Source organism: Nomascus leucogenys, chromosome 9, assembly GCF_006542625.1.
Source record: "Nomascus leucogenys isolate Asia chromosome 9, Asia_NLE_v1, whole genome shotgun sequence".
NCBI classification, from domain to species: domain Eukaryota; kingdom Metazoa; phylum Chordata; class Mammalia; order Primates; family Hylobatidae; genus Nomascus; species Nomascus leucogenys.
This window is the reverse complement of record NC_044389.1, coordinates 48,779,275-48,804,307: the sequence shown is the minus strand read 5'-3', so window position 1 is coordinate 48,804,307 and position 25,033 is coordinate 48,779,275. Positions and strand designations below refer to the sequence as shown.

General features: G+C 42.9%; 1 protein-coding gene across 2 annotated transcripts in view; it reads left to right on the top strand.

Moving 5' to 3' along the window:
• Nucleotides 1-25,033, top strand: part of PDGFRA (platelet derived growth factor receptor alpha) — a 65,084-nt gene that overhangs the window by 18,865 nt on the left and 21,186 nt on the right. For both annotated transcript variants that reach the window (XM_030818929.1, XM_030818930.1), the window contains exons 2-12: nucleotides 6,471-6,531; nucleotides 8,806-9,123; nucleotides 11,366-11,626; nucleotides 12,627-12,757; nucleotides 14,964-15,135; nucleotides 15,227-15,416; nucleotides 18,231-18,346; nucleotides 20,089-20,215; nucleotides 21,235-21,428; nucleotides 22,230-22,324; nucleotides 22,540-22,672. In XM_030818929.1, the coding sequence (XP_030674789.1) occupies nucleotides 6,483-6,531; nucleotides 8,806-9,123; nucleotides 11,366-11,626; nucleotides 12,627-12,757; nucleotides 14,964-15,135; nucleotides 15,227-15,416; nucleotides 18,231-18,346; nucleotides 20,089-20,215; nucleotides 21,235-21,428; nucleotides 22,230-22,324; nucleotides 22,540-22,672 (1,786 nt within the window). In that variant the 5' untranslated portion in view covers nucleotides 6,471-6,482. The remainder of the gene's footprint in view (nucleotides 1-6,470; nucleotides 6,532-8,805; nucleotides 9,124-11,365; nucleotides 11,627-12,626; nucleotides 12,758-14,963; nucleotides 15,136-15,226; nucleotides 15,417-18,230; nucleotides 18,347-20,088; nucleotides 20,216-21,234; nucleotides 21,429-22,229; nucleotides 22,325-22,539; nucleotides 22,673-25,033) is intronic.

Sequence of the window (25,033 nt, the reverse complement as noted above, 5' to 3'; positions counted from 1 at the left end):
GCTGGAGGTAACAGGGTGATGGGAGTGGACTGCTGGTGTGGGCTGAATCAGAGTTCAGATCCATGTCTCCAGGAGGTAGGAGGTGCAGGGCAACTCATGTGGCTTCTGGGGCATCCCTCACTTTCTTAGTTAAGGAGAAGTTGAAGTAGTCATTCTGAAATATTATGGGAGTCTGCAGAAAAAGTGATGACAACCAAAGCACTTTCCATTAAACTCCATAATTTAGTCTTTACAATAATGCCACAGGGCAAGCAACCAGTCAGGCCTCACTAGTCGTGCTTCCTAGAAGAAGAGACTGAAGTTCAGAGAGTGGGACAGAGTGTCAGATTTGGGATCAGTGGCTAGTCTAATGTGATTTCCATCCTTTCTTCTGAGAGAAAGCATAAGAAGGCCAAGAGGATGGGGGAAGAACACAAGTCACCTGCCTGAGAGTCAACAGGGCAGGGGTCTCTTTCTCAGTTTGTTTCTCTAAGTTATGGCTAATGCTTTTTGAGCTGTGATTATTGAGAATGGGGGCTGAAGTTCAACATGTAGTTGGCATGAGGGAAGTAATTATGATTGAAGAAAAGATCTAGATGAAATCCATTGTTCTTTTCTGTAAAGGGGTTGTTATCCCTGATTCTTTTTTTCTTTTTTCTTTTTTAGATGGAGCCTTGCTCTGTTGCCCAGGTTGGAGTGCAGTGGTGTGATCTTGGCTCACTGCAAGCTCTGCCTCCTGGGTTCAAGTGATTCTCATGTCTCAGCCTTTCCAGTAGCTGGAACTACAGGAGTGTGCCACCACGCCTGGCTAATGTTTGTATTTTTAGTAGAGGTGGAGTTTCACCATGTTGGCCAGGCTGGTCTTGAACTCCTGACCTCAAGTGATTCACCCACCTTGGCCTCCCAAAGTGCTGGAATTACAGGAGTGAGCCATCGTGCCTGGCCTGTTCTCACGGATTCTTATAGTGCCATGTTTCTCAGAATTTGTAGCTTCAATTACTTACATTTGTGCACCTGACTTTTAGGTGAGCTTCAGAATAGCATTACTAATTAAGAATGAGCATTTAGATTAGAAAAAGTGGTAGGAACAGCAAGACTCACTCCCAGAGAGCCTCACTACAGGTCTAATAGGTGAGGAAAGTCCCCATCTTTCCCATTTTTCTTCATTACCTCCCTGTGGGGCAAGCACTGCCATTATGCATGAGTAAACTGTCTGAGTTATAGATAAGTAATGACATGAAACTTCACAAACACGCCTAGATTTCTACCCGGGGAACTGCTGTTACCAGAGAAGGGAGTTTGGAATCTTAAGCAACCAACACATGTTGATTCTCCGTATTTGCCTCCTGATGGCTTGCTCAGAGGGTCTGTTTTCATTGCCCACTTTATATGTCAGTAAATAATCTTCCCTGGCAGTGGGTCCACCATGTCTGGATGCACACAAGGAAATCTGGTGGGGTCTGGCCAGGGAAAAACACTCCTCAGGTTTTGCAGGAAAAGCAGTGAGCCCTTCTTTTAAGCTCGAGAATGCTTTAAAGATGCATCATTGGCAAGCCTTGCCAAAGAAATACGGGATCTAAATGTGATAAAAGCCACTATGACATCAAGCTGGCTCTGGAGGTCTCCTTTGAAGTTTGCTGAGTGGATTGTCAGTGGGAGGCTGATATTTACATGTACAAGCACACAAGCGTTACTGCTAATTGTGGTAAATCAGGCTGGCCAGCCTGGCTCTGGATCCCACTGTGCCTAACACCAGCCCTGCATCCCAGGCACATGCCAGGCTCCTCAGAAGCGATCAGCCAGCCAGCATTGTGTGAATTGCATTTGGGTTCATAGCACTGTAATTGTCCTTCTCCTGCTATGAGGAGCAGAGAAGGAAAATGGGAGGGAGGTGTGTGCAATTTGCTCTAGGAAATTGTGGGGAACGGACAGGCATGGGGGCGCGACATGGCTAAAACACTGACCTTCCCTTGAGAGAGACCATGTGGTGAAGTGGAGAGGGCACAGCTTTTGCATCACACAGGCCTTGTATTAGAATTTTGGCTCTGACACCAGCTGTGTGACCTTGGGTCATTTGCAAAACCTCTCTCAGCCTCAACTACCCCTTCTTAAAATCAACTCTAAGTAACCACAGGGTTATTCTTTAGAAACACAGCATGCACATGCAAACTTTGGCTTAGTAAATAATGATTTCTTTTTTTTTCTATCTACTCCACCCCCCTTTCCCATTAGAAGCTTGCTACCTTTCATTCTGTGTTTTCTTCCTCTCCCATTTTCCTGGTGGCATTCAATAAAGCAGAATTCTGATTCCTGTAATGTAGGCCGCCTTAGAGCAAAATACATGATCAAGCACCACCAAATTAGGCTATTATCTACTGGATCCTGTCTAACCAACCCAAACCCAACTCAGGCTAAATACAGGAATACATGAAAACACTGAATTTCTCCCCCTTTTTTTTTTTGAGACGGAGTCTCACTCTGTCGCTCAGGCTGGAGTGCAGTGGCACAATCTTGGCTCACTGCAAGCTCCACCTCCTGGGTTCATGCCATTCTCCTGCCTCAGCCTCCCGAGTAGCAGGGACTACAGGTGCCCGCCACCACGCCTGGCTAATTTTTTGTATTTTTAGTAGAGACAGGGTTTCACCGTGTTAGCCAGGATGGTCTCGATCTCCTGACCTCGTGATCTGCCTGCCTCGGCTTCCCAAAGTGCTGAGATTACAGGCGTGAGCCACTGCACCCTTCCCTCCTTTTTTTTTTTTTTAAAACAACAACAACAACAACAACAAACAGTTTATTCAGTAATTATGTATACATATTTTAGCTTCCAAAGTCAGTGATGGAACAAATTGAGTCCTATTAGGCCCACTCCATTGCATGAGTTAGCATCAGAGGATGTCAAACCAGAGTGACTTCATCTTGAAAATGGGCTAGGTAAGAAGAGGATGAGGCCTGCTGGGCTGCATTCCCGGGAGGTTAGGCATTTGTAGTCACAGGATGAGATAGGAGTTGGGTAGGAATGGTTTCACAAGATACAGGTCATAAAGACCCCAGGATGCAGGCTGGGTGTGGTGCCATATGCCTGTAATCCCAGTACTTTGGGAAGCCAAAGCAGGAGGATTGCTTAATCCTAGGAGTTCAACACCAGCTTGGGCAACATAGTGAGACCTCATGTCTACAAATAATTTTTATTTTATTTTATTTTATTTTATTTTTTGTGATGGAGTCTTGCTCTGTTGCCCAGGCTGGAGTGCAGTGGTACGATCTTGGCTTGAACCTCCACCTCGTGGGTTCAAGTGATTCTCCTGTCTCAGCCTCCTGAGTAGCTGGAATTACAGGTGCACACCACCATGCCCGGCTAATTTTTTTGTATTTTTAGTAGAGATGGGGTTTCACCATGTTGGCCAGGCTGGTCTCGAACTCCTGACCTCAGGTGATCCGCCCGCCTTGGCCTCCCAAAGTGGTGGGATTACAGGCGTAAGCCACCGTGCCCAGCTTCTACAAATAATTTTTTTCTTTTTTTTGAGATGGAGTCTCAGTCTGTCACCCAGACTGGAGTGCAATGGCATAATCTCGGCTCACTGCAGCCTCTGTCTCCCTGGTTCAAGCGATTCTCCTTACAAATAATTTTTTTTATTTTTTTTTTTTTTTTGAGACAGAGTCTCGCTCTGTTGCCTAGGCTGGAGTGCAGTGGCGCAATCTCGGCTCACTGCAAGCTCTGCCTCCTGGGTTCACGCCATTCTCCTACCTCAGCCTCTGCGAGTAGCTGGGACTACAGGCACCCCCCACCACGCCCGGCTAATTTTTTTTTTTTTTTTTTTTTTTTGAGACGGAGTCTCGCTCTGTCGCCCAGGCTGGAGTGCAGTGGCGCAATCTCGGCTCACTGCAAGCTCCGCCTCCCGGGTTCACGCCATTCTCCTGCCTCAGCCTCTCCGAGTAGCTGGGACTACAGGCGCCCGCCACCACGCCCGGCTAATTTTTTTTTTATATTTTTAGTAGAGACGGGGTTTCACCGTGGTCTCGATCTCCTGACCTCGTGATTCGCCCACCTCGGCCTCCCAAAGTGCTGGGATTACAAGCGTGAGCCACCGCGCCCGGCCTACAAATAATTTTTAAAAAATGAGCTGGGTGTGGTAGTTTCACAAGATATGGGTGATAAAGACCCCAGGATGCGGGCCGGGTGTGGTGCCTTATGCCTGTAATCCCAGCACTTTGGGAAGCCAAGGCAGGAGGATTGCTTAAGCTTAGGAGTTCAAGACTAGCCTGGACAACACAGTGAGACCTCATCTCTACAAATAATTTTTTAAAAATGAGCTGAGTGTGGTGGTGCAGGCCTGTAGTCCCAGCTTTTGGGCTGGGCGTGGGGGTCAGCTCAGGTGGGAGGATTGCTTGAGCCCAGGAGTTCAAGGATACAATGAACTATGATTGTGCCAGTACACTCCAGCCTGGGCAACAGTGCAAGACCCTGTTTCATAAATTTAAAAACCCCAAAAACCCAGGATGCAATGAAGAAGGAAGCCCAAACCCACCAAAACCAAGATGGTGATGAAAGTGACCTCTGGTCATCCTCACTACCCATTATATGCTAATTATAATGCATTAGATGCTAAAAGATACCACCAGCACCATGATAGTTTGCAAATGTTGTATTAATGACAGGAAGTTATCCTATATGGTGGAAAAAGGAAGGAACCTTCAGTTCTGGGAATTTCCTGCCTGTTTCTGGGAAAATCATGAATAATGCACTCTTTGTTTAGCATATAATCAAGAAATAACCATAAGTATACTCAGTTAAGCAGCATAGCTGTTCTGCCTATGGAGTAGCCACTCTTTTTTATTCCTTTACTTTCTTAATAAATTTGCTTGAATTCCTTCTTGGGTAAAGTCAAGAACCCAGGTGGCCTCCCATGGTGGTCTCCAATTTTGGGATTCACCCTGTGACATTAGGAGCAACTTAGGGATCCGGTGCATCCCAAGCCAAGACTAACGTGGTGATTTTTGGGGGGTTATGTTAAAACTGGGGGCTCTGCCCAGGCCCCTCAGCGTGGCTTCTTGAGTCAATACCTGGGTACTTACTGGCCCTAGCACCTACAAGTTCATTCACAGTTCCTTCTCACTGACTTCACCAGTGACCACTATCAGTGACTTCAAGGGAGAAATGAGGGGGGAGATAAAATAAAGTGAATGGGGAAGAGAAAAAGAAGAGAGGTCTTTTCACAGTTTGCCAGAATAGTCCCTTCAGTGGTTTTACCCCAGAGAAACAGGGGCCCCCTTTTAATTTCTTTCTCTCTTTTAATTTTCTTTTCCCTTCCCTCCTTTCTTTTTGCCCACTTTTTGCCTTATTTGTGTCTTACTTAATTTCCATCTCTTTCTCTACTTCTTCATTCCCAGATTTGGCTGTAGAAAATTAGAAAGTTCTTGAACTTGGTTTGCACGGGTGCTTTTACTTTAACATGAAAATGAACGATCAGCCTCCTTCTAATTTTATCCTAGAGTCTACTGCATCGCTGCTACCCCCTGCACAGGAATTTAGTCACACTTATCTCTCCCACTTTCTCTCTCTTCTTCACTTTCTCTATTGCTCCTCCTTTCATGCCTGTGCCTGGTTTTCCGTGCCCTGGTTAGCCTGGCTTGGGATCCAGCAGGTTCTCCAAGGGTTCCTGCGAGAACCCGGGCTGGGTGCCCAGGTCTGAGCCTGGTATGTGCCTCAGTATCACAAAGCCCTCTTGTAAATGACATCCATTGTTGGAAGTTTCAGAAATTCTAGGTCAAAATGGCACTTACATATTAAGGTATTTACTCCAACCTAAGCAACTTTTCTAAAAGTTGTAGAGGGTGTGACCTCTTTATTAATTGAAACATGAAAATCAGCTCAAGTTTGGAAGCTGAGAAAATATATATATATTTATTTATTTCTTTGTTGTTTGAATTCTTAATATAAATGGTTTAAAGGACCATTGAAACCTGCGTGCAATCACAGAAGGTTTTGGCTTCAGGCAGCTCCCGCCATGATCTTGGGGCCCCATTGATTCTTTTTTTTTTTTTGAGACGGAGTCTCGCTCTGTCGCCCAGGCTGGAGTGCAGTGGCGTAATCTCGGCTCACTGCAAGCTCCGCCTCCCGGGTTCCCGCCATTCTCCTGCCTCAGCCTCTCCGAGTAGCTGGGACTACAGGCGCCCGCCACCACGCCCGGCTAATTTTTTGTATTTTTAGTAGAGACGGGGTTTCACCGTGGTCTCGATCTCCTGACCTCGTGATCCGCCCGCCTCGGCCTCCCAAAGTGCTGGGATTAGAAGCGTGAGCCACCACGCCCGGCCCCCATTGATTCTTTCATCTTTCAGGCGTCTTACTGTTTGAACCTTCAATTTTAACCTGGGACATGTTTGACTAAAGTGATGCTGTTAATATTTTCTATTGTGCAAAACACAAAGAGAACTAGCCTCCAGAGTTGTTTCTATTTGCTAATGATGTTTCTGTTGACTTTTGACTTTTCTAGTTTCCCAGAGCTATGGGGACTTCCCATCCGGCGTTCCTGGTCTTAGGCTGTCTTCTCACAGGTACGGAGCCCAGTCCTCTCTGAGTTCCTTGTTTGGGTGTCTGGTTTTCTAAGCTTTGTGCTGCATGGGTTTATTACCAGTACTCTGCATACACAGTCCAAAAGAGTGAAAAGAAATAGAAAACTGTAGGACGTTATCCAGAATGACCACAAACCTTCAGTTCCCGTTGCTGTATTGCACTTAACTCCATTTCAAAGGGAATGCTCTCCAGCGGCAGTTTTAGTACATATATAATGTTGGCATTGAAATGTTGTTAGTAATAATGTCTAAATTTACTTATTACTCTCTTCCTTTTCCCAGGACAAGGCTTCTATTAGAGCTGGATTAGATAAATTCAGGAATGGTCAGCTGTGGGAGGTGGCACATCTATTGTCCCAGCTCCTTGAGCAGCTGAGGTGGGAGGATCCAAGGCCAGGAGTTCAAGGTTGCAGTGCACTGTGATTATGCCTGTGACTAGCCACCACACTCCAGCCTGGGCAACATAGCAAGACCTCACTTAAAAAAAAAATGTTCAAAGGAAATAAATAATAGAAAATTCCTGCCCAAGAAATCATACTTGTCTTAAATCATAACTCTCTTGATGAAAGATGCTTACATTGCTTCCAAATCTCAGAGTCACCTTTATCTTCTCTAGGAATCAAATTGATAGATGAATGTTTGGCTCTTGGAAAATCTTTAAAACTTTCCCACCAAAAGGGTCATTGGGGTAATTTGTTGAAGTGTGTATTGGACTGTCTTAGTTTTCCTCCAGATATTTATGCACTGCAGATGTTCGCCATGAAACCAGTGTTCTTCTGTTCTGAGGAGTTAGCTCAGCCCATTAGTGTCTTTGTCTTACCCATTTGGATGTGGTAGAATTGAGCAAGACCAGAGATTCAACAGTTCTAAGCTCCACTAAGTATACCCCATCTACAGAGTAGTAGGTGATCCAGATGTACTTACAAATCCTATCTTAACAAGCTTTAGGAATTATAGTGGTCATATATTGAAGTTGGGTGGGAGTCTCACACCAGGTTCCAAGGGAGATTACAAATCATTAATTAATAATTAAGTCATAATATCTCTTCTATCAGTCTTGGGTTTCTTGTTTTCCAAGTTCTGTGCTGCATGGGTTTATTATCTGTACTCTGCTTACACAGTCCAAAAGAGTGAAAAGAAATAGAAAACTACAGGACGTTATCCAGAATGACCACAAACCTTCAGTTCCTTTGCTGCATTGCACTTACTCTATTTCAAAAGAAGTAAGTGCAATTTCAGTCTAAATAAACGAGACTGAAATTTGAGCTTCAAAGATGAACTTAGAGTTTTCACTCTTGGGTTTTACTTACCAATTGTGAATTAAAATCCATATCATCTGGCACCATTGCACTCCAGCCTGGGTGACAGAGCAATACTCCATCTCATTAAAATAAATCAATAAATAAATAAATCCACATCATCCTGCTTTGGCCCTGGAAGTCATGAGGGAGAGACGGCATGCCCGAGGGCCATAAGAAATGGAAGATGTGGAATTCCTGAGCACAGATGTGCTTTGTGTTTTTTCAGTCCGTGTTCTTGCCTCCATTCTCATTCCATGTGGGTATTTTTTTTTTTTTTTTTTTTTTTTGAGACAGAGTCTCTCGCTCTGTTGCCCAGGCTGGAATGCAGAGGCTCACAGCAGCCTCAATCTCCTGGGCACCAGTGATCCTCCCACCTCAGCCTCTGGAGTAGCTAGGACTACAGGTGTACACCAGCACGCCTGGCTAATTGTTTTATTTTTTTATTTTTTGTGGAGACTAGGTCTCACTATGTTGCCCAGGCTGGTCTTGAACTCCTGAGCTCAAGCGATCCTCCCACTTCCACCTCACAAAGTGCTGGGATTATAGATATGAGCCTCTGCGCCCCAGCCTCATCTCATTTTAAATAAAGGAAACCTTTGCAGTGACTGTGAACCATAAAGAACCCATATGTGCTTGAGCTCATGCCATCTTGGGATATTTTATGGTTACACATAAGAGTCCGAAATATGGAATTGGAATCAGACATCCTCTGTCTATTTGAGTGTTTGGAGGGGTGAATCTAGTGGGGCTTGGTGGAGCTATTTGGAACATTTGCTGCTCTCAGCAGATGCAGTGGCTGTCATAATGGGGGACCTTTCATGGGCATCCAGGCTAACGGATTTTTGTGTAGAAATGGTCATTGTTCATCTAAGCTGCTACTGTTGCTTCTCTCAGTTATCGGGATGAGACTGTCCTTTCTGACTGCATCCTATTCAGAGCGTGCTTCCTTTTGCAGGGCTGAGCCTAATCCTCTGCCAGCTTTCATTACCCTCTATCCTTCCAAATGAAAATGAAAAGGTCGTGCAGCTGAATTCATCCTTTTCTCTGAGATGCTTTGGGGAGAGTGAAGTGAGCTGGCAGTACCCCATGTCTGAAGAAGAGAACTCCGATGTGGAAATCAGAAATGAAGAAAACAACAGTGGCCTTTTTGTGACGGTCTTGGAAGTGAGCAGTGCCTCGGCGGCCCACACAGGGTTGTACACTTGTTATTACAACCACACTCAGACAGAAGAGAATGAGCTTGAAGGCAGGCACATTTACATCTATGTGCCAGGTGAGTTGGCTGGGTCCCCAGGATCAAGCTTCTTCTCTTCCTGTCTCTCCTGTTAAATGTACTAAGGTTTTAAACATATATATAAATAATATTTATTGCGGGAAGTTTGAAAAATGTAAGCAAACACACACAAAAATCATTTGTAATATTATCAAGAAATATTCATTGTTAGCATTTCAGAGCTGTATTAAGTTTGGAAAGTCATCTTTGTTATGACATGTCCTGTACTGATACTGTATAAACAATCTGAAATATACTCATCTCTATTCAGTTCATTCAAGTTGCACACATACTCACAGTGTGTCCAGCACTGGGCTAAGTGTTGAGTACACAAAAATTAATAGGTAAGCCCTGTCTTGGAGTTGCTGATAGTTCATTATAATATCTTCAAAATAAACACTCGATTTTTCAGATTCACTATCAACATACATTTATTCTCAGAGATTTGGAAGGAATTTTCTTTTTCCTTTTTAAAAAAGTTGCATATATATATTTTTTTCCTTTTTTTTTTTTTTTTTTTTGTAACAGGGTCTCACTCTGTTGCCCAGGCTGGAATGCAGTGGCATGATCATCATAGCTTACTGCAATCTCAACTCACCTGGTTCAAGCGATCCTCCCACTTCAGCCTCCCCAGTAGTTGGGATTACAGGCATGCACCACCACGCCCAGCTAATTTTTATATTAGTTGAGACAGGGGTGTCACCATATTGACCAGGCTGGTCTTGAACTCCTGACCTTAAGTGATCTGCCTGCTCTGGCCTCCCAAAATGCTGGGGTTACAGGCATGAGCCACTGTGCCTGAATTTTTATTTTTACTTTTGTAGAGATGGGGTTCCACTGTGTTGCCCAGGCTGGTCTCAAACTCCTGGGCTCAAGTGATCCACACCCACCTCAGCCTCCCAAAGTTCTGGGATTACAGGCATGAGCCACTGGGCCTGGCCTACTCCTGCATTTTAATTAAAAGGACAAAAGGCTCGAGCACAAGTGATGGCAATTTCAGTATGCAGTTGGGTAAATGAAAAAGGACTATGGCTAGAATCCTTGGTTTTAGAACAAAACATAACCGTTTACGATTCTTGCCATCCTTGCTGCTTTGGCATAGGTGTGTCTTCCTACCTTTCTGCCTTTTCTTTTTCAGTTTTCAATGGGCTTCTCTTCCTACCCTCTATAACTACGGGTGTCCCCAGGGATCTAGACCCTCTTTACTTCTTTCATGATACTCTTATTCATATGAACCTTCCTCCTTAACAATTAAAAAAAAACAAAAACTTTGTTTTGAAAGGGGAAGGTATTTAGAATGTCACTCCAACTTCATTCACACTTAGATTCCTTCAGGAAAATCCTCTAGGTGTGGAGGGATTTTCCCCTGCTGTGAAGAGAATGGTAGGAACGTGAATGTGTTAAAGGCACACGAGTCCCTGAAGTGTTAATCCGTGTAAGATTGTCCAAAAATTCTTCTTGTTCCAGCACAGACGCCATCCAAGTAGCCCCTGCATCACTGTCTGACAGAGATCTTTTTATTCACAATAATGGAGATTTAGGGGCCCTTTCTGCAACTGATGTTTGAGACTGTTAGAACTTCTTACCACCACCGTAGCTTAAGTAGCTGTTTTTCTTTTGGAAAGGAAATTCTCAGGCTCCTTCTCCTTCTTTAAATTTTTTGTATTTCTCAAAGGATTACTTTTTAATAAACAGATTTCTGTGCTACTTTTCAATCGTACTGACTATAGGTGATGAGTTTTTAAAAGCATTTCATAATAAAACTAGAAATATTTTTTCCTGTTTTAAACAGAGTTGGATTCTATTATTTTATTGTTCATTTTTGTTTTTAGTTGTTTAAATTTTGATTTAGATTCCTGGTTAGTGTTTATTTATTTATTTGTAGAGATAGGGTCTCTCTGTGTTGCCCAGGGTGGTCTCAAACTCCTGAACACAAGCAACCCTCCCACCTTGGCTTCCCAAAGTGCTGGGATTACAGGCATGAGCCACAACTCCTGTCCAGTATTGATATTTACCATCAGTATTATCCGTCAGGAGACATGCAATTTGGTATTATTCATACTTAAAAATCACTTTGTAGCTGTCATGATAACTAATGCCAGTGGGGCAATTCTTCTGGATATATGTGTAAAGGTGAACCTCATACCTAATATCAATAATGCCAGTGGGATAGTTTTTCTGGATTTATGTGTAAAGGTGAAATTAATGTCTAATAGAGTCTTCATTCTTTTTTAAACCACAGACCCAGATGTAGCCTTCGTACCTCTAGGAATGACGGATTATTTAGTCATCGTGGAGGACGATGATTCTGCCATCATACCTTGTCGCACAACTGATCCCGAGACCCCTGTAACCTTACGCAACAGTGAGGGGGTGGTACCTGCCTCCTACAACAGCAGACAGGGCTTTAATGGGACATTCACTGTAGGGCCCTATACCTGTGAGGCCATCGTCAAAGGAAAGAAGTTCCAGACCATCGCATTTAACGTTTATGCTTTAAAAGGTACTTGTATCCTCTCCTTCCTTCTTTAAATAAGAGTAACAGGCAAAATCATCAGGTGCATGTAGGATTTTTTTTTTTAAATCATCATCACTGGTGATCCTAAATTCTGATTTGGGGATTTAGGACCCCAGCTAATACAATGTCAGGGTGACCTCTGTGGCTATAATAATAAGCTTAAAATTTACTAAAGGCCAAAGCTTGATTACCCACGCAAGATTTCATGTTTCATCAGTTGACTTCAAAATACTGTAAGGAATTCTTTTCTTACATAAGCCTCTTACTTTCATTCACATTCCTGACTATGGCGGCCCTAAAAACAAACATACACCCAGGGGGTTAGATGCCTAGATTAATTTTAGTAACTTGAGAAAAGTGATTTGAAGAAAGTAGTTTAGACTTCAACCCTTTGATGTCTGCAGTTAGTACGCTTGGGGAAGTATAATACATGCTGAGGTCAACAGATATTTCCTGAACACTATTCTACGTGGAGGAATGGGTAGCAGCAGGAGTACACTGTTTTAAAATCAGAGCACAGCTAATTTTGTGCCAGGCACTGTGCTAGGTTCTGGGAAAGTACTGAGAATAACTGAGGAGCAGAGTGGAAGAGAAGAAGAGAAGAAACAATTGGATAGAAACAAAGTGTCTAGAGCGGTGTGGATCAGCAAAGGTTGGTTGATTAAATGAATAAATTTATTAGTCAAGGTGATCGCAGACGAGTATAAACATAACTAACCCACTGCTGAGGAATGTGGTGTTCTGTTTGATTGGAATTTATTTTTATTGTTATTATTTTGTAATTCTGTATTATAACTATACACCTAATTGTTGTACACCATCTCACAATCAAGTCTTGTGAGATTTTCCAAATTTTATCTTGATCAAACTGGTTTGCAAATTATTTTTCAGGGTTTTCTTAAAAAAAAAATAACAACACCCAAACTTTATAAGATCCTGGCTATCCTATGGATTTTTAGGCCCTTGTATTTGCTCTTTTTTATAGCAACATCAGAGCTGGATCTAGAAATGGAAGCTCTTAAAACCGTGTATAAGTCAGGGGAAACGATTGTGGTCACCTGTGCTGTTTTCAACAATGAGGTGGTTGACCTTCAATGGACGTACCCTGGAGAAGTGGTAGGTACCCTCAAAACGTGCAATGGCTTGGAGCAGAGCAGCAGGGCTCAGAAGACCTGCATTTGAGCTCCGTCTGTCACTGATGGGCACATCACTGAGTTTCTCTAGACATTAGCTTCCCACCTCTGTGATGAACACATTTGATTAAATGGCCTTTAGGGCTCCTTGATCAATGGGAGAGTTTGAAATGATAGTTCCTGGACCAGGCCCTTCAGAATACATAAAGAGTGTGCAGTAAGCCTTCTTTTTCAGAAGTCAGACAGAAAGGAAGGTTCTCTGGTTACGAGATATCAACCGAAAAATTAGAAGAGCAAAAAAACCACTGGATTTTACTATTGCGGAGACAGTGATTGATTCTTATTGTCTTGGCTTCTGTGCCCTGGTTTGATTCATCTGATAGTGTTGATTGCCCGCACCCCTTCCTCTTCTGCTTTGTTGGCACCCAGGACAATGTGTCTTCCTGTTCCGCCTCCTATGTGCCTGACCTTTGCATGGCTCACCTTCGGTGAACAGTTATCATGTAATCATTCAGCAAAGGTTTAATGAAGTTTGCTCAATCCCAAGCACCACTGTACCAGAAGCTGGTTCAGTATTGCAGGAAGAAGGGAAGAGGGGAGATGGAAGTGGGGAAGGGGAGCCACCATGCTGCCTCTTGGTCACTGGAGATTTACACAGAGTCTCAGTCATTCTAATGCGTTGTCACTAAGTGTGTAAGACAGCCATGTGAAAGAGGCTATGAATGCCCAAATGTAGGAATGACTAATATTCTTATGGAGAACAAAAACGATATATATATATATTTCTTCCCTCCACTCCTGACTTGTAAATTTCTGCTCCCTGTTCTTTTAGGCATTTGGCAGCTTTCTGTCCTTCTATCCATTGATCTCCCCTCTTTTATCCGTTTCTCTCTCCCGTGCATTTGCCGCTGCTTTTCATTTGTCCTGGGGCATCTGATTGGAAGTTGGGCATTTTCACTATTGCCTCACAAACTTCACACAGTGAAGGGACATTTACAGTCCAACAAATGTACATCTTCCCTGAAATATGAAGTGATTTGGTTCTTCTGTTCATACTTGACTGACTTTAATCCTTAACACATAAACACTGCTTTTTATTTATAGGAGACAGCAATTTTTTTTTCCAAACCAAAGTACATGCTATTTGGCTTACAAATATATAATCAAAGTATTGTTTCATACAGTATGTTTTTTCCAATTATAAAAGTAATGCAGGTTTATTGCAGAAACTTTGTAAAAAATGGAGAGACAAAGGAAAGGCTACTTCCCAGAGCATCCTGTTTATATTTTAGGGAAATAAAGCTTTTATTTTTCATTTGTATTTCTTTCTTTCTTTTTTTTTCTTTTGTTGTAGAGATGAGGGTCTCACTGCATTGCCCAGGCTGGTCTCGAACTCCTGGGCTTAAGTGATCCTCCCGCCTTGGCCTTTCAAAGTGTTAGGATTACACATGTGAGCCTCTGAGCTTGACTGAAATAAAGCTCTTAAGTATTTCTTATCCATAGATAAATATTGAACAATTAATAGGTGTTATTCTTTAAACAGCAGTATAGCACAAACACTTTATATTGTCATTAACTGTCCTTTTAAAAAATGGCCTGGGTGTGGTGGCTCATGCCTGTAATCCCAATACTTTGGGAGGCTGAGGCAGGAGAGTCACTTGAGGCCAGGAGTTTGAGATCAGCCTGGGCAATGTATTGAGACTCCGTCTCTACAAAAAATTTTTAAAACCTAGCCAGGTGTGGTGGCATGAGCCTGTAGCCCCAGCTACTCAGGAGACTGAGGTTGGAGGATCGCTTCAGGCCAGGAGGTTGGGGCTGCAGTGAGCCGTGATTGTGCCACTGCACTCCAGCCTGGGCAGCAGAGTGGGATTCTGTCTCTAAAAAAATTAAAAACAAAATAAAAAATCTCATGATTTTCTAAGCAGCTAGCTTTTCTTCTTTAGGTTTTATCTTTTAGAGCAGTTTTAGGTTTACAGCAAAATTGAGTGAGAGGTACAGAGATTTCCCATGTGTTCCCTACACCCACACATGCGTAGCCTCCCCCCTTGTCAACATCCCTGCCATCCAGTTGTTATAACTGATGAACCTCCATTGACACATCCATGTCACCCAGAGTCCATAGTTTACCTTAGAGTTCACTCCTAGGAGCGAGCTTTTTAAAAGTTGGTTTTCTTCCCCTTTTGCTGTAGAAAGGCAAAGGCATCACAATGCTGGAAGAAATCAAAGTCCCATCCATCAAATTGGTGTACACTTTGACGGTCCCCGAGGCCACGGTGAAAGACAGTGGAGATTACGAATGTGCTGCCCGCCAGGCTACCAGGGAGGTCAAAGAAATGAAGAAAGTCACTATTTCTGTCCATGGTACATTCTGCTTTCTAAAATGTCAGTCGTCCATGCTGCTCGGGATCCATATGTGGTAATCATTATTTAATGGAAACTCTTCCCTGTACAGAGAAAGGGTTCATTGAAATCAAACCTACCTTCAGCCAGTTGGAAGCTGTCAACCTGCATGAAGTCAAACATTTTGTTGTAGAGGTGCAGGCCTACCCACCTCCCAGGATATCCTGGCTGAAAAACAATCTGACTCTGATTGAAAATCTCACTGAGATCACCACTGACGTGGAAAAGATTCAGGAAATAAGGTAAAGAAACTCTCTGCCCAAGTATGCCTTTTTTTTAGTGTGCATCAGAGGCGGACTGAGGTTTGTGTGTGTCTTACAACCCAGACCCAAAGTCAGTCTAGAAAATGTAACAATCTGAGTTAAGAGATGCTTGAAATCACATCCCTTTAATGATAACATTGCAATGTGGTATTAGTATGCTGGTAAGTATTTAATGAGAAGATGAGAAGAAAGAACTAAAAGCTCTGGCCCCTGGGGAAAGACAGGTCACTGGATTCAGCTAGGATGGAAGAAAGGAAGTAAAATTGGACTCACCAGGATTGAATAGATTGAATATATTCCCTGATGTTCATCATCCATATTGCAAGTAGACATGTACGGTGATTACACCCATGAGGCAGTTATCACATCACCTTACATGAAAGTTAACATCATAGGCTTAATCTGGAACCCATTTGCCCTAATTGAGGACTCCACAGGAAAGAAGAGTAGAGCCTGGCTAACTTTAATCAGGAGAGACATGTGCAGTGAGTTGCTTGGATCCCTACCTTTTAATCAGAATGGTAGATTGCTCTCATCTCTTAACTGGTGGTGGAGTTTTGAGTGAGTCACCCCTCAGCCACAGTTTCCTCATCTACAATGTAGGATAAAGAATACCTTATGTCCTTCAAGGCAAGGAATTGGATCAGATGATATCATGAGGCCTCTTGAGGTTTTAAGCTGCGATTAGAACCCAAGAGTCAGAAGGTACATCTCGCAGCACCCAGCTAACCAGCCCTATACTTTTGTCAGAAATCATCTCAGAAAGACAAAGTCAGTCCTGTATTTCAAGCCTTCAGGAGGAGGATGAACAGAGCCTTTCTCATCAGTTCAGTTCGCCTCAGGATTTGCTTTCTTCTTTCTGAGCTAAATTCCACATGTAATTGAGAAGCAGTGTCTGAGAAAATGGAATTTTACAACCCCTATAGAATAGTAAAGGAAAAATGAAGTGGGATACTGAATCTGGAAGGCTTTCTGTTGACACAAAATGAAGGTGTACAACAAGGAGGGCAGCTTTCCACAAGGAACTTCCATGAGGCTGTGCAGCCAGAGAAGAATAGGGCAACCCTGGTACAGCCAACACCTCCAACACGTGTGTGAGCACTGTCTGCAAGCCATAATCCACAGCAATGACAGGACAGGCTCTCCAACTGAGTGGTTCTGGAAAGCTGCCTTTTCCTTTTAGTGATTCAGGGATCCTTCAACGTGTATTTTTTAGTTCCTGTTAGGAGCCAGTGAATACAAAGATGAACATGGTAGATGGGGGATCTGGCTTCCTGGAGCTTAAAACTAGTGTACCCACTGGTTTTCTTGGCCGAAGAAGAGTAGACAACAAACAGCAGAGGATAATTTGGTAATCAGCATTCCAATGTGCCCCAGGGGACTCTCTAAGGAAATGCAGTCCTGGGGCACACCCAGTATGGTCCAGCCTGCTCTCTTCATAGGTCTGAGTGCCCCAGCATTTGCAAAGTGTTTGGAGCCTATGAAATGCTTTCACACATACAATCTCCTTTAATAAACTCTCACAATGACTCTGTGCTATGCGTACAATTATCACATTTTACACACAAGGAAACTGAGGCATGGAGAATTGTAATAATGCCCGAGATCTTCTCACTCCATGACCAGTGCTTTTCTTCTCCATTCCAGTTGCTTTTTCACACTGTGATGATTTATAAAGGGCAATCAAATGGGCACATACTATATTTATGCACATACATGCACACACACACACACACACACAACCAGATGTCATTTATAATCCATGTAAAATATTTTTGGGGAAGCTTCTCTTTAATGAAGTTTGAAGAGGCATATTTTTTCTAACTTTTTTTTTTTGAGATGGAGTCTTGCTCTGTCGCCCAGGCTGGAGTGCAGCGGTATGATCACGGCTCACTGCAACCTCTGCCTCCTGGGTTCAAGCGATTCTTCAGCCTCAGCCTCCTGAGTATCTGGGATTACAGGCGTGTGCCACCATGCCTGGATACTTTTTTTTTTTTTGTATTTTTAGTAGAGATGGGGGTTTCACCATGTTGGTCAGGCTGGTCTCGAACTCCTGACCTCAAGTGATTCACCCACCTTGGCCTCCGAAAGTGCTGGGATTACAGGTGTGAGTCATCACAGCCAGCCTATAACTTTTTTTTAATAGGTGATAGAATCCCATGCTTGAAAACTAATCAAACAAAAAGAGAATGCATTGTAAGAAGCCTCACTGTACTCCTGTCCCCAACTGCCCAGTTCTCCCCACCTCCCCACAGGGAAACATCTTTATTAGTTTCATTAGGTTCTTATGAAACCTTCCAGAGTTTCTTTAAGCAAAATACAAGCAAGTAGGAATGTCATATCCTGCGGACTGCTACATACCAATACGTAGAAAGTGTCCTCATTCTATCCTCCAATGGTATTCCATTGTTTGGCTGAACCACCTAAATGATGGCTACCTAGGGGAAGCAAGTATTTTTTAAAAAAGGTAAAAGTCAAAGGTTTTCATTTTTTATTTTTTTAAAGAAAAGCTGGTAGGCTGTGTTTATTCATTCAGAAGTCAGGCCCTGGCTGAACTGATAGCTCTTGGAGAGGGCCATTGCTCATCTCTGAATGTCTGGTTTTCTCTTGTAAGAATTGTGTGTATGATCCAGACGTTCAGTGTGTGCACTGTATATTGAGAATTCCAGAAGAGACGATATGGACAAGAAAAAAAAGATGACTTTACTTTTTACAGTAAAAATAAAACAAATTGAAGAGTACAATTGTTTAAACAATTGGAACTTACTTAGCTACTGCTTGTTTTTTAAAAAGGTATCGAAGCAAATTAAAGCTGATCCGTGCTAAGGAAGAAGACAGTGGCCATTATACTATTGTAGCTCAAAATGAAGATGCTGTGAAGAGCTATACTTTTGAACTGTTAACTCAAGGTATGTAAAGGGAATATAAAGATAATGCTAGCCCTGTAGATGAGTGTCTTCCAAGGAAAGCCTGGCACTTTTCTCCCAGGTCATGGAAGAAAAGCAATACTTAGGGGAGAAGCAGTGTCTGCAGATGTCACATATCGGGGATACCTCTGCTGGACTCATGAATTCAGGTATTTCTGGGAGGTTCTGGGTTACTCTAGAGTAGGCGAGGAATCCCTAGGCTCCACTAGCTTTCTTTATTTTTGTAGAGATGGAGTCTTGCCATGTTGCCCAGGCTGGTCTCCTGGGTTCAAGCTATCTTCCCACCTTGGCCTCTCAAAAGTACTGGGATTATAGGTGTTAGCCACTGCACCTGGCCTCCACCAGCTTGCTTAGCACCTGCTTCTCAATCTGAGAAGAAAGAAGTGATACTTTTTGGTCCAGATGACCTTAGATTGTTCTGGAGAGTTTTGCTACAGGTTTTCCTTGTAGACATTGTACATTGGTCCTTACCAGAATGGAGTGCCCAAGTCTGTTTACATTGAGGCTCAGCACCTATCCGGAGTCCCAGCCATGTGCCAGGTGCTGTCTGAGGTGTGCTCATGTGATCCTCACAGTAAAACCTGTGATAGAAGCGTCACCGCATATCTAATTTATTTGACCACAGATTTAGAAAATAATCTTTAAAACCTAATAACATACCACAGATGCATTTTGGTAAATGCTGCTTTAGATTATACTTTTTTTTATTATTATTATACTTTAGGTTTTAGGGTACATGTGCACAATGTGCAAGTTTGTTACATATGTATCCATGTGCCATGTTGTTTTGCTGCACCCATTAACTCGTCATTTAGCATTAGGTATATCTCCTAATGCTGTCCCTCCCCCCTCCCCCCTCCCCCTATAGATTATACTTTAGCTGAATCCATTAGTTGAATCCTAAGCTATAATATAATTTTAAGAACCTCCTTGCCTTTCAAGCCAAATAACCAAGGGACTTTCTCTCTCTCTTTCCCTCCCTCCCTTCCTTCCTTCCTTCCTTCTTCTCTCCCTCCCTTGTTCTCTCTTTTCCTTTCCTTTCTCTCCTTCCTTCCCTCTTCCCTCACTCTCTTTTCCTTTCTCTCCTTCCTTCCTTCCTTCCTCCCTCCCTTCCTCTCTCCCTTCCTCCCTCCCTCCCTTGTTCTCTCTTTTCCTTTCCTTTCTTTTTTCCTTCCTTCCTTCCTTCCTTCCTCCCTCACTCTCTTTTCCTTTCCTTCCTTCCTTTCTTCTTTCCTTCCTTCCTTCCTCCCTCACTCTCTCTTTTCTTTTCTCTCCTTCCTTCCTTCCTTCCCTCTTCCCTCACTCTCTCTTTTCTTTTCCTTTCTCTCCTTCCTTCCTTCCCCCTTCCCTTCCCTTCCCATTTTTCTTCTCACCATGTTGCCCAGGCTTGCCTCAAACTCCTGGGCTCAAGTGATTCTCTTCCACCTCAGCCTCCCAAGTAGCTGGGGCTACATGTGTGAGGCATCACAACCATGGACTTTTCACTTTCTTCACTCCAAGTTAAAAAACATCACAGGGATAAATCTCAAAACACCAAAACTGTGAAAATGCTGCTAACCATGTGGGTCTGTCTAAACTGGAGTGTTACTTGTACAACTGGTTTCAGCCCCTCCAGAGTGGTTTGAATGCCACATGGATGAGTTGTGAACTCATATTCCACCTTGTAGTCCCACATGTTCTGGGACATGAACTATTCCATTCTGACTTCTTTCTGCCTCTTGCAGTTCCTTCATCCATTCTGGACTTAGTCGATGATCACCATGGCTCAACTGGGGGACAGACAGTGAGGTGCACAGCTGAAGGCACGCCGCTTCCTGATATTGAGTGGATGATATGCAAGGATATTAAGAAGTATGGAAAACAGATGTGTCTTCTTCTTTCGTGGTCAGAATCTTTCTCCCTTGACACAATGATGTCAAATACATTTTACTTATTGACTATAAGATAGGGTTTTGGGTGTGATAGCTTCAGAGTATGTATCTTTTGTCACGAATAGCTGTCAGAAGAAGGTCCAGGGCTCTCATTAGACCTTCAAAATGTCTCCAATCTAAAAAAAAAAAGTGAATTTTAAAAACCAGTGTTCTAAGAAGATTTTTACTACCCTGGCTCACCTATCTTATTTGGTGAACTTTGTTTGGTAGTCTGACTGCTTGTAAACATAAATATGACTGTTTAGTCTCTTATCTGCCCATCTGCTGTTTGGTGCATTAATTCGCCATTCCCTCCTCCTTCCCCGCAGCCCTCAGCCTTCTTAAATGGGCACATGAGCGGTGTGTTTACACTTTATCCATGGTAACTGGTTGTGTTCAGAAGCCTCAGTTGTTTCTTCCTCTAGACAGAGACTCCTCATCTTAACTTCTCCTAGGGCTAAGGACAGACTTGGATGTTAACTGGAGTTTCTAGTAGATTCCAGTGTGGAGCAGGAATCTAGGTCTTATAACTCAATCTGAGGATCATTGCAACCCTAGTGACACCTTAGGGGCTCTTCCCAGTGTGGGCGTTGAGAAGGGAGGGCTCCAGGCCTTTTTGAAGGGGTGGGAGATTGAGATCATTAAATATGGTTGAAATTGAACTGTTCAGTTTGCTCATAGGTTCAAGATTGGGGAATGGTAGTCATATTTTATTAAACTTGTTCATCTCTGCCTGCTATGTAAACACTTAGCTTTCAGTTGTTCATGTGTGAGTTATTCCCTCTTCAGCACATGCAGACAAGTTTTAATGTTCATCTGCATGTAAAATAAATCAGTATGTATTGCCCCAAAATGTAGACAAGGTCCCAACTCCTTGCCACCTTAGAGTGTTCCCGTGGCTCCACTCATTGCCATGACTCTCAGGAATTGGCCCTATACTTAGGCCCTTTTTCTCTCTAGATGTAATAATGAAACTTCCTGGACGATTTTGGCCAACAATGTCTCAAATATCATCACGGAGATCCACCCCCGAGACAGGAGTACCGTGGAGGGCCGTGTGACTTTCGCCAAAGTGGAGGAGACCATTGCGGTGCGATGCCTGGCTAAGAATCTCCTTGGAGCTGAGAACCGAGAGCTGAAGCTGGTGGCTCCCAGTGAGTTGCTCAACAGTCAGGACAACTCATCAGCTGAGCTGCATCTCCCCCAGGCGGAACTTTGAATCCCAGATAGCGGTCATATAGAAATGAAGGTCCTAAGGAAGAAATTCAGTTATGAATGCTCTTAAAGGCATTTGGGACTTTGTTTTATTTTGTTTTGTTTTTTGAGACAGTTTTGCTCTGTGGCCCAGGCTGGAGTGCGGTGGCGCAATATTGACTCACTGCAACCTCTACCTGGGACTTTGTTTTAGATTCAGATCCAAAACTGCATTTTTGCAGAGGCCCCTCAACATTTTGCTTGTCTAATAATATAGCTACAGTCTCTACTTTGAATGTCTGTGTATGTGGATGGAGTGTGGGGAAGAAGCATCTTCTGTCTCATTGCTCCTTAAAAGATGGATGAAGCCAAAAGCAATATAAGCAAAACGCAACTTACAAAATAAGCTTTGTAATAAAGCATATGAAGTAGAGGTGTCTGCCCATATAGTATCTGTCAATTGCATTTATCCTATTCAAATTCTGTCCACAAGGTTACCGTTGGAGCAACTTTGGAGAAAATACTGAGTTCTCCTGATTGAATTTTGTCCCCTTCTTGTATAAGGAAAGAGTTGATGTAGTTTCCTGGGTGTAGATGGTTTGAGAGATGGTACTGTCTATCCCTAAAATGAACCAGGCAGCCCTCACACTTCCCCACCAGCAGTGAGAGATTCCTGGCTCAGACACAGCCACACTACCTTGCTGTCCCTGTGCATGTCTGCCAGGAAACTTTTCATTGTGCCCCTCTCTCTTGTCACGTAGCCCTGCGTTCTGAACTCACGGTGGCTGCTGCAGTCCTGGTGCTGCTGGTGATTGTGATCATCTCACTCATTGTCCTGGTTGTCATTTGGAAACAGGTAGATATTTTCTCATAAAACTAAAGATCTTTGAAGCCAATGAGAACAAGAATAACAACCTAGTTCAGTGCTTGGCACAGAGAAGGAGCTCAGCAATTACATGTGGAGTGAACGTTGTTGGACTCTACTGTGTCCAGTCACTGTGCTGCTTCAGTGAAGCTCTGGTGCACTGGGACTTTGGTAATTCACCAGTTACCTGTCCTGGTCATTTATAGAAACCGAGGTATGAAATTCGCTGGAGGGTCATTGAATCAATCAGCCCGGATGGACATGAATATATTTATGTGGACCCGATGCAGCTGCCTTATGACTCAAGATGGGAGTTTCCAAGGGATGGACTAGTGCTTGGTAAGTTCCATGGGGTGACCTCCCAAGACTCCCTTTTCCCCTTGCACACAACTTTACAATTTATAGGCCTTGGTAGAATAGAGATCTGAGCTTGTGCTTAGTAAGAACTAGGCAATGGAAATTTGCTTTCAGAAATACATTTCTGTCTTGACAATAAGTTAATTGGATCATTGCAATGACTTTTTAAAATCTCTTTCCATAACAAATTATAGCTAAGGAAAATTTTACAAAGGGAGAAGAGAATATGAAGAGGGCTGGCAAAGATACCCACCAAAATTGCTTTTCTTTAGAAATGACACAAATTGAAAATGAGATGAATTTCTGTGACTAAAAATGAGCGGATGAGAAATGAATGAGGACAACCACGAAATGTATTTTGATTCAGTACTTTCTGAAGATGCATTAGATACTCCTTTTTATATATTTGGAATATGGAATATAAAAATATAGGTACATTTTAAGGCAAAATATGTAAAAATAAGCAAGCCAACTTATCACAAGCATTTCAAGTATTTCAATCCTGGGCTGAGACCAAGTATATGAAGCTTTAGTCCAAAAGAGTATTTCTTTTTTAAATCACATTCCTAATGAATGAAAGCAAGACAAAGGCAAATGAAAGTAGAGGTAGAGGTTGTGTTATGATGAATGATCTAACAGTATATATGTTAAAGAATGACAAATGCAGGTTTTAATTATCCACCTGTCTCATTGCAAAATACAGAAGAGTTTAAGTCTTCTTAGAGAGTTAGGTAAACTGAAATCAAGCAAGGCACCCGAGTGAAATCACCTTTGCAAAAGTTGTAACCGAGGAAATTATGACAGTGAATGAGATATGACCTAACCAACTCCATTTTGCTTTAGCCTCCAAGTTGTCTTTGTTCCTTCCTGGGCATAGGCCGAACTAACTTTGAGAGAAACTTAGTTTACAGTTTGACTTTGAAAAAAAGACAATAATAGCCCTTTGCCAAAACAAACCCTCTTCTTGCCTGGGAACTAGACTGCCTTTGCGGGACTAACAAATTAGCTACAAGATTAGAAAGTACGGTTTAGGGGTCACTGTTGTAAAACCTGAGGTCAGTGCTTGAGATATTTTGGAGACCCTGTATTTCGATGCACCAGCTGACACCACCCAGGTCAATAAACTGGCTCATCTGATCTTGTGGCCCCTACCTAGGAAATGACTCAGTGCAAGAGGACAGCGTCAGCAACCTGTGATTTCATCTTTGACCCAACCAATCAGCAGTCCCCATTTCACCCCCAACCACAAAATCATCTTTAAAAACCCCATTCCCCCAGTTTCAGAGACACTGATTTGAATAATAGTAGTAATAGTAGAATAGGTCTCCCGTACAGCTGGCTCTGTGTGAATTAAACCCTTTTTCTATTGCAATTCCCCTGTCTTGATAAATCGGCTCTGTCTAGGCAGCAGGCAAGGAGAACCCATGGGGCGGTTATAAGAGCTGCCCCCAATTTCACATATTTATATCTAAGCTTTCTTTATTTTCCTGCCTATTTCCCAAAAAGGGATGAGGAGCTTAGGGAGTTAAAAAGTAGTAAAATATGCGGAAAAGGGCATAATTCCCATTATACCAAGAGGCATTGCTGGTGAAGCAATACCTCTCCAGGTACGATTTTCAGTAACACAGACATGCAGTAAGAGGCAGTGTTGGCTGTTAGTGTCTTTTATGAGCCAAGTCTTTCCCTGGCTTGGCTATCCGTGGTGAGACTGACACCCCGGGAAATGTTTCTCTCAGGGTGAGCTCTTTCAGGGTGGGACAACAGCTTCAGTGTCTTTACGTATGTCTCCTCCCAACATGAAGCTAATTGCTGTGCTCTCGGGCATGTTTAGCTCTTGGCAAAAAAAAAAAAAAAAAAAAAAAAAAAAAAAAAAAAAAAAAAAAAAAAAAAAAAATCCAACATAAACATAAAAAATCATGAAAACAGTGCTAGAGTTGGGAATAGCTTTACCTTTGGGTAGAGTGGGTTTCCTAACAAATAGGGAGCAGTGAGCCCAGCCTGAAGTTTTTATTTAGTCACTCCTTGGAATCAGTGATATTTTGAATACTGAAGTATTTCCAGTGGCTAGTAATCTACTAAGACAAAAGATGCCCCGTTTGCATATGGAAAACAGAAGGGCAGAGAACCAGGGGGTGTGGGTGAGAGCCCCCGAAGGCAGAGGATCCCAGGGGCTGGCCCAGCACGGAGCTGGTAGACAGCGCGCTCACACCAGGGAGGGCTGCACCCTCCTTTCTCCCGTCTGTGTTTTCTTTCCCTTGCAAATGTTACTCGACAAAAGCAATTATGCTAATTTCCTTCCCTGTGGGCTCAATTCCGTTTTTGACACGATGACTTGGAGGAGTC